The 10084-nt window shown below is 45.2% G+C and overlaps 1 protein-coding gene across 1 annotated transcript; it reads left to right on the forward strand.

Moving 5' to 3' along the window:
• The first annotated feature begins 1548 nt into the window (after nucleotides 1–1548).
• On the forward strand, nucleotides 1549–10084 carry LOC114597548 (proton channel OTOP2-like). The gene is made up of 6 exons (XM_028730464.2): nucleotides 1549–1900; nucleotides 2823–2959; nucleotides 3744–3802; nucleotides 4640–4767; nucleotides 5781–6700; nucleotides 9437–10084. Exons 1-6 carry the CDS (start codon nucleotides 1582–1584, stop codon nucleotides 9665–9667), a joined length of 1794 nt encoding a protein of 597 aa, XP_028586297.2. The 5' UTR covers nucleotides 1549–1581; the 3' UTR covers nucleotides 9668–10084.

Genomic DNA, 10084 nt, shown 5'->3' on the forward strand with positions numbered 1-10084 from the left:
CAAGAAAAAGAGTCCCGTGCATCAACCTAGCTATTAGTAGGAGGCACGTTGCTTCCAAGAAAAGCACCTGTGTTGCAGGACACAATATCAATCTTCTGACTCCTCTGATCCAGCCCGTCTTAGCAAGCCTCACATTCCTCACTTTGTGTTTTTGGCCCAAAGCTTGATTTTGCAATTGTGTTACAGTATATGAAGGGCTGTACACTAGGCAGATGGGGTTCATGGAAAACCTAACAAGAGAAGAGTTTATTGATTAGCGCCCCCCCCCCCCCTAAGTCTGACCCCAGCAATCTAAAATTCAAATCCATGCCCTCCAAAAACATTTCCTGTTGTGTCCATATATCTCTCATACATCTTGCAGAGAATACAAGCGTAACTATGAGTAGACATTGGAAGGGGATGTTTATAGGTTTGGGGTTTGATTTCATTAGGTATGTATCAGGAAAATTTTAATGTCTGATGTTTTACAATTTTTTATATATGCTGTAAGCCGCTGAGAGTGGCTGGGGAAACCCAGCCAGATGGGTGGGGTATAAATAATAAAATTATTATTATTATTATTATTAGTAGTAGTAGTAGTAGTAGTAGTAGTAGTAGTAGAGTAGTAGTATATGACTGCAGAGGAGGGTGGAGGCGGATGATTTAGGCTGCAATCCTAACGGCACAACCTGGGATCACATCCCACTTAATTCAGTAGGATTTAGTTCTGAATAAACATGGTTAGGAAGCATTGCATTGTTACCCATTTGTGGAAGACAGATTCCCTGGCACTGAGCACCAGGCTGGATGAGCTTTTTGTTCCTGGGATTTTCCTCTTCGTGACAGAAGCTGTGGGCTAGTCACGCAGCTAGGTCACATTCTCCTGGTGACATGGATGTATACAATTTGTGATGGCTTGTTTTTATAGTGCAAAGGTGTTAAATTGCCCAGAGCTTTTCCACACTACAGCTGCAGCTGAATCAAATGCAGAATAAGGAACCAACTCTAACATCCTAACATTCTCCTTTGGAAGTCATGCAGCCTGGCAGTGGACCACCATGGGATAAACCATGGGTAGGCAAACTAAGGCCCGGGGGCCGGATCCAGCCCAATCACCTTCTAAACCCGGCCCACAGATGGTCCGGGAATCAGCGTGTTTTTACATGAGTAGAATGTGCCCTTTTATTCAAAATGCACCTCTGGGTTATTTGTGGGGCCTGCCTGGTGTTTTTACAGGAGGAGAAAGTGTGCTTTTATTTAAAATGCATCTCTGGGTTATTTGTGGGGCATAGGAATTAGTTGGTTTTTTCCTCCAAAATATAGTCTGGCCCCCCACAAGGTCTGAGGGACAGTGGACCGGCCCCCTGCTGAAAAAGTTTGCTGACCTCTGGGATAAACTGTTGAAAAGCACTGCCAGTTCAAAAATTTAGTCATTTGGACTCATACACTGGGCAGGCTGAAGGGACTGCATGCACTATTACAGCCCTTGTACTGAGCTGTGTGCATGTCTCTGTGTTATAAGATCCACATAGTTATATAGCATGGCGCATAGGATGTGTGTTCCCTGACCTTTCTCTCTCGAGTCTATTTCTGTCTACAGTTATGTTCCCTGTAATGCTGAGCTATACCTTGCTGCACTGCAGATACCCAGCAAAAAGACCCTGCTTAGCCATGGCATCTACTATGCTCTCCAGTTCCCTGCTTTCCCTCCTCTATTTGGTGCTTCTGACGTTTGTGGGCAGTGCGGTGCTCCTTGCTGAGATGCACCAGCACAGCTCACAGAGCCGCAACGTCCATGCTTTCCTGGAGGCCCTCATGATCTCTTCCTGCGTCTGGATGCTCTGGTTTGGCTGCCACTCTTCCTGCAACAAGCAGCTGAAAAGGCACCAGGATCACCAGGCAGGAGCAAGCTGGCTAAAAGGTAGAGATGCTAACACAGATAGGATCCATTGCAAAATGCCCGTGCCCAAGCAAATTGTGCAATCCTTCAAACAACGAAGACCATCACTAGCAATGAAACCTCCTTGCCCTTCCAAAGTTTTGGCATTTCTACTAAAAGGGGACTCAGGCAAGTGAATTAGAGGAGCTGTGACACACAAGACACCATTACAGTTGAATCCTGCAGAGAAAATGTGGTTCTTGGATCTGCTGGCGTCTGACAGATCCAAGCCAACCAGAAGATATTTCAGAATTTCAGTCCACTCTGCTATTAGCCTGACTTGCACTTCATTTCATTTCAGAGAGACAGAGAACCTATTGTTATATCCAGTGCTCTTTTTCCTGGGGGGACGCATACTCCTAAACATTTTGTGAATCTCTGTACTTTGTCCATTTACTGTATTTATTTTCTCCGATCTGAACTATAAAATGGTGGTTTTCTTGAGTCAAAATGAGAGTACCTCTAAACACTTTTAAAGGAAAAAAAGCACTGGTTATATCAGCCAATTTGTTCTCACAAACAACCACTCGCATCAGCGGCCTACCCCTATTAGCATCGCAATGATTGGCAAGGGTGGGGACTTCCATGAAACCACAGATTTCTCAGTCTTGTTTCACAATTCCCCTTCCCATGCAGCTCATGTTGTTGTTTTTTAATCTGTAGTCTTATGGGTCAGTGGAGAAAGGCACTGGGGACTCACTTTGGAATTGACAGGGTGGAACTGTCAGGATGCAGATGCTTTCCTTCATCAGCAGGAAGCCTGTTCCCCTTGCTCTCTCTGGTCCCACAGTCTTGGCACTTAATATGAATGGACCTCCTGCCCCCTTCTGCTTCCTGAATAAATTATCAGAGTGCCTGCTTTCCATGCCGCATTTGTGGTGACCGTGCTGTCTTGTCATGGCAGGCGGTCTCTCTCTCTTTGCACTGGCCACCTTGGTTCTGGACTGCCTCTCCTTGGGGTACTGCTATGAGCTGCAGCACTGCGCCTCCATGCTCATCACCACCTTCCCTGTCGTGCAGGCTGTTTTTACCATCATCCAGGTGAGGTCAAATGTGGTCAGATATTTGGCGGGGATGCCACAGCACAGGCAGGGTCAGCCTTAGAGGAGTTAGCTATTCTCCTTCCTTTTCTGCCACACATCTAGGATCCCAGCCCCTTCGGCTTCTCTCCACTGTGTTCTTTCTCCTTGCAAAACCTTCACTACTGTTAAAGAGGCAGTGCATAAGGCAAAATTTCAGAGTACTGGAGGAACAGTTTGTGCCAGGATTCCTGAACCCAGTGGGCTTTCAGCAACTGTAGTCAAGCTAAAGGTAAAGGGACCCCTGACCATTAGGTCCAGTCGTGGCCGACTCTGGGATTGCGGCGCTCATCTCACTTTATTGGCCGAGGGAGCCGGCAAACAGCTTCCGGGTCATGTGGCCAGCATGACTAAGCCGCTTCTGGCGAACCAGAGCAGCGCACGGAAACACCGTTTACCTTCCCACCGGAGCAGTATCTATTTATCTACTTGCACTTTGACGTGCTTCCAAACTGCTAGGTGGGCAGGAGCAGGGACTGAGCAATGGGAGCTCACCCCGTCACGGGGATTCGAACCGCCGACCTTCTGATCAGCAAGTCCTAGGCTCTGTGCTTTAACCCACATGGACTACAACTTCCATCCTCCCTGGCCATTGACCTTCCTTGTTGGGGCTAATGGGAGTTGGGAGTCCAATAAACGCAGAGAGCACCAGGTTGGGGAATACTGGTTTATACTATTAGTGGCAAATGGTGATGTGGTCTTCTGTCTCTTTCCCCTCCCTGGCACCTTCTTTCCCTTCTTTTCAGGTCTCAGTGCTGTTGTTTAATGCTAAGGTTTGCATCCAGGAACACCAGCATCTAAACAGGTAGGTGTATTCTCTTGAGCTATGTAAAATCAGCAACCCAAACAGCTACCAGGCATACACACTGGTCCAAGGTTTGAACTTCAAAGGAGTACAGTCTTTTCTAACCTATGGGATTCTTTATTATTTCATCCATCTTTCTTCAAAGGTGGGATAAAAATGCAATAAATGAAAGCATCCAATCCTCACAAAGACTGCTGTTTGTACTGCAGAACTTTCCTCCTCTTCACCCCCACACTGTGCCCTTTCCCTAAATGTGCTCCAGAGGGGTGAAGGAAAGTCCAGAACATATTTAAGGGGTGTGCAGGCAGGGAAGGAAAGTCCTGTTGCACAAACAGTAATCATTGCACTGCTAGGGCATGCACTTAGTACTGCACTGGATGCAATTAGAATCACAGAGAATCAGAGACATAGAGTTGGAAGGGACCACGAGGGTCATCTAGTCTAACCCCCTGCAATGCCCGCAGCTGTCCCTGAGAGGGCTTGAACCGCCCGCCTTCCAATTAACAAGCAGATGTGCTGACCCATTGCACCACAGGAGGGTTTGCATTGGGTAGCTGTAATATGAAAATTCTGCCTCTGGCAAGGATGAGGACGCCTGGAAGAATCTGAATGTTGCAGATGAGGCAACCGTGCAGGGAAAAGCAAGTCAGGTTTTTGGCAGCCTCGTAAGAATGCCAGTGCATGAAATGGCTACAAAGATGCTAATCATGGCTGGGAGGAATGTTTGGATTGGGGCCAGGGAGCCTCTATCTAACTTTGAACCAAATTGAGTAGGGAAGGGTGAAGTGCAGAGATTTTGCATTTATCCCCTTCCTCCTTCCTCCCTGTGACTTCTAGGTTTGGGCTGATGCACACTCTGGCCACCAACGTGCTCCTGTGGATGAGTGTGGTGCTGGATGAGTCCATGAAGCAGCTGGAAGAATTTTATGATGCTCACAAGGGAGAGACTTCACAGGCCCCCCATGGTACAAACCATCCTTCTCATGTGGGGAGGGAGCTCTCAGAGAGAGGTCTACAAATGGCTTGGCTTGATCAGTGACAAACTTAGGAACTAAGTCTTTCAAAGTGACCAAAGGCATGGTTCCAATCCAAGGGTAGGGCTGCCATATTTCAAACAAGGAAAATCCGGACAGCAAAGTTGTAAAGCTGCTGACATAGGCTGCCATACATCTGGATTTTCCCGGACATTTGGCCTATTTCCACCCAGACTCTGCTGAGGAATGTGGTATTCTGGATATGTCCAGGAAATTCTGGACGTATGGCAACCCTGTCCAAGGGACTTCTGTTTACTTGCTATCTTACAATACTTATATGGTAGCCCAGTAATGTATGTTCTCTGAGCATTCACATCCATTCTCTGGCCTTTTGGTATAAAGTTGTCATGATTGGATGAAGAAAGCAGAAAATAATAATAATAATAATTTTATTTATACCCCGCCCTCCCCGGTCAGGACCGGGCTCAGGGCGGCTACCATCAAAGTATGTTACATTAAAAACATAAATCAAACAATCAATTAAAATACATCTTAAAATCAAATTTGGAGCAGAATAAAATCAGATGGCAACCCACAGATTATAATTTTAGGGGATAGGAACATTGAGTGCTCACCAGGCCCAACTGTTTGTGCTGGTCTTATATGAGCCGGTGGAAAAGAGCTGTGTGCGGTTTCTCAACTACACACAGGGCACAGCCACACCAAAAAGTGCTCTTAATACCATTTTAACAGTCAGGCTTCCCCCAAAGAATCCTGGGAACTGTAGTACTGACCTCACCAAGCTACAATTCCCAGCACCCTTAACAAACTACAGTTCCTAGGATTCTCCATGAGTGTTAAAGTGGTGTAAGAATGCTTTAAATATTTGCTGTGGGTGTGACCTAAGTGGACAGAATTGTCCTCTTTTCCAGTTCAAAGTTGCTGTTGTTCCTCTGCTAAACATATATCCATTTTCTAGCACAAGTGTCCTATTCTTCCTACAGGTGGTTCCCACACCAACAGCTGCATCTGTACCACCAGCCTTTGCCACATCTTTTCAGAAGGGGCCGCCTACCTGCATCCCTTCAACATTGAGTTCAGTCTCTTCTCTTCTACAATGCTGTACATCATCTGGAAGAACACAGGACGGCAAAGCCCCAGCCAAAAGCCCCAGCTCACTCACAAGGCACACTTCCATCTCAGTGGAGCTTTTGTGGGGCTAGTGCTGGGGGCCTTGGCCATTTCAGCAACATTTGGGGTGATGATCTCCTTTGGAGTGCTTGCCAAGTCTCCCCACACCATTCCTGAAGCCCTACGGACATACTACATCTTCAACTCTGTGCTCTTGTCAGCCATGTTCCTGGCAACTTTGATTGGCATTGCCACCTATAGAATGAAGAAAAAATCTGCGGCTCTCCCTTCTGACAAGAGTGTAGTAAGAAACTTAGATGTCACCTTGCTTCTGGGCAGCTCCTGTGGTCCCCTCATGGTATCGATCTTCTCTTTGGTTGCCATCTTATTTCTTCATACCAATGGTGGCCTCCACCTCCTAGACTTCTGCTTCTCCCTCTGCAAGACCATCCAGATATTGGGACAGAATCTCTTCATTACTGAAGCTTTGTACTCAAGCCTCCCTCAAGAGCCAGATGGCCAAGACAACAGCAATTCTGCTGCCGCCAGCTGGATCTTTTCCATTTCCAGAGGTCCTGCAGAACAGGATGGCAATAGAGCTTACTCCAAAACCCATACACTGACCAACATCATGGCCAGTTTGGAAAATCAACTGCCCATGCACTTGTCAGATCATGGTGATGACCCATCCCTCTTCCAGATTTCACACATTCAGAGAGAACCTAAAAAACAAAGTATCAGAAGGAAGGTCTTACAAAACATCTCAATTCTCCTCATCTTCTACAACATATCGGTAAGTTGGGTTTGGTTTAAGACAGATCTAAAGGTGGCACCAAAATTGCAGTGGGTGGGGGATTTTGTGGAAAGGGCTTCTAGGGAGACCCTATGCAACCAGGAACCAGGCTGCCCATGGCATAATTGAGGCAGTAGTCTCTGTTGGCTTAGTTTTGATAATACGATCAATCTATGTCAGCATGCCAAGTAAGTCTTAGCCCAGGCCTAGTGAAGACTTGTGGTTTGTGTTCACTAGGCCCAGGCCAAGCTATATACCAGAAAGTGCAACAGATACCAGTCACGAAATGGCTATCTTGAGGTTCTGGTGCAACACAACATGGCTGCCATGGGGAACGTGGCATGACACAAAATGGCTGCCACATCTAAAACAGCAGAAAGAGGGACACAACTGCAACATGGTAAGGACATGTCCACAACTACCAGCCACTTCAAGAATGGGAAACAGGTTCTTACAGGATTGGACACTGTCCTACACCCAGGTGTGGCTGGCAAAGTTGCTTTTTATCAGGCAACATTGTGCTCACTTACCAAGAGCAGTTGATTTCTGAACAGAGAACTGCAAGGAGCATTTTTCTATGAGGTAGTTGATGTAGCTGCCTTTTTATCATCCATCCCAGGGCTCCCTCAGAGAGAAGCTCTTTGCACCTCTCCTGCGTTCAGAATAGATGAGAGGATGGGTGTCCAATTCAAGACCTTTTGTGGGCATCACAGTAGGTACTGACGGGAACACTGGTGCCCACAAGCACCATGTTGGTGAACCCTGTTATACACCAACATAGAATGACACCATTTCCTAAAATGTTAAAAAAATAATTATTATTGATTAAAACTATCATCAACACATCAGTTACAGTACATAAAGAGATTACAAACATGTCATAAATATTTAATGACAAGGTATAAAAAGATATTAAAAGTTAATTCACCCTTAATTCAATATTGTAGTCTTTAAACAAGAAGCAGCATTAGAAACCTACTTTACACCATGAAATTCCAAGATAAATACTGCAGAGCAAAAGAAAGTGAGTACCTCTTATAGCAGCCTGTTTCACTTTCGAAAATGTTCCAAACAATACCCAGTCTTCTTTGAACTTATTTGCCTTAGCTCTTCTAGGCTGATATGAAGACTTTTTACTCATCATTGCCAAATTTCAGTTTGCTCTACCAAATTCCTTATTGAAGAACGCCCCCCCCCCAGTATGTTACATGCACTAATCTTGCCATAGTGTTGCTGATTTTGTTAGAGCTCCAAGCATGCCAAATCTGAAATGGAAAACACAGGAGATTGTCTAATAATATTTGTAGTAACTACCGTTAACTTTGCAAAATCAGTTCTTGAATGTGTTCCAAGTGAGAGAATCTATGTGACCCGTAGAGGGCAGTAGTGGATTAGAACCAAGATCAACAAAAAGTCTTATGGCACCTTCAAGATGTGGACCAGAGACCATTTCATCAGATGCATCTAATGAAGTGGACTCTTCTTCATAAAGGTTCTGCCATAATAAAACTTGTTTGTCTTTAAGATGCCACAATACTATTTGATGGTTGGAGTAGCAGGAAGCTAACATAGGTACTTACAAAATGGTTATTTGGCTTGTAACGTTAGTCACCTAACAAACTGCATTTGGTACTTTGCAACACCAAGTCAAGCTTTGCTATCACAAATCCTTTTCTCCTGATTCCAAAAATGTACATATTTGTTAGTTTCTCCTTTATGCAAATCCCCCACCCCTTTTTTGTTGCAAACAGTATCAAGGAAACAGCACAACAGTGACATAAATGAGGATTCCTATGCAGCCTATAGCTCCAATGTAGGTAGACTGGTATCTCTGGATGCGAACGGGATCCGTTCCAGAGCCCCGTTCACATCCAGAAGTGAATGCAACCCGCAGATCTAAAAACATAACGCATCATCATTGTTTAAAATGTCGTGCTTACAGAAATTTTCAAAGACCTGAGTTACGTAACTGAAGAATTCTGGCACCGCATGGAAAGCATTTCTTCTTGCCAAAGAAAGTTGGGTGAAGTGGAACAACATCCCCATCTATAGAATGGCCGATCTACATGTTCAGAAGGCACACAAATGCTACAACTTTCCTGGGACTGTACCAATTCGGAATCCAGGCAGTGGAACTGAACTTTATCCCTGTCTTCAAAATTTAATTCCACTCCCCTCCTGCCGCCACAAAAAATCTGGCATTTTAGAAAGAAAGGCTCTAACCAAGCTTTACTCCTGATCTGCTGCTTGTTTATGTTCATGCAAAGGGAAGGGAAGATATAGCTGTGTGACGCACCTCTCACATTCTGACCTACAACAGTCATGGAGCACTGCCCCATGTTCTTTCTCTGAATATGTAGATTGGCTCAAAGAGCACCTTCTAATCTGGCACATGAAAACTTCTGATTGTTGTTCATGTGCTTGAGAAAGCAGAACAGGGGACAGTGGAAAAACAGGTGTATATCCTAGACAATGTAGCTTTTCCATGTGCTCTATAGGCACGTCAAATGCTAAATAAGTATGGGAGACATTTCAGGAAGGATGGGGAAGTGGTGGCCCGCTAGATGCTGGATGGGGCTGATGGGAGTTGTAGTCCAACAATAACAACAGAATATGGAGGGCCACACGCTCCCCATCCCTGCCTTGAAAGGATGCGGCTGCCCCAAAATAATGGCTACTTGTGCCAACAGTTTGAAGTTGGTTTTATTCCTTTCCCTGTTTCCTTTGTTTGACTAGGTGTGGATTCTATATGCCTATGGGACCCGCCCGCACCTGGTGAGCCAGATTGAGCAGTCTTTCTATGGCTTCACACTCTGGGCCATCGTGGTCAAGATCTCCCTGCCACTGGGCATCTTTTACCGCATGCACTCCGTGGCTAGTCTCTTTGAAGTTTACTGCAAGACCTGCAAAACACCACCAGCCTTAGGACCACCAATGCACCCTGACATCATGGGGAGAGCAGCATAAGTGCCCCCACACATGAGGGAAGCTAAAAGGAGCTGCCCTTTATACAAGAGAGGGTTGCAAAGCTATCTACCTATTGCACCAACCAGCATTTCAAGCAAATCACACATTCCTCAGATTATCCCCCTCTCTTAAGTCCAAGGAGCATCTGAATGATCAACTTGAGAAAGCCCACTCTATCAGAGACAGGCAACTAGCAAGTTTGGTACATGAACTAATCTCCCTGGCAGGTTTTATTTCAGGGGGTTAGCAGACTACCTAAACTAGTATGATGTCCTTCTCCCCTATTTAACTGTATTTTATTTTTAATGTTTTGATTTTTAGTTGTTTTAGCAAAAGCAAATACATTTCCTTTCATGTAGAGTTTTAAATGCAGTTTACTTTTACGCAGACTTTATTGGTATTCTGTTTTGTTTTCTG

The sequence above is a fragment of the Podarcis muralis genome, chromosome 6 (assembly GCF_964188315.1).
Source record: "Podarcis muralis chromosome 6, rPodMur119.hap1.1, whole genome shotgun sequence".
In the NCBI taxonomy this organism is placed as follows: Eukaryota; Metazoa; Chordata; class Lepidosauria; order Squamata; family Lacertidae; genus Podarcis; species Podarcis muralis.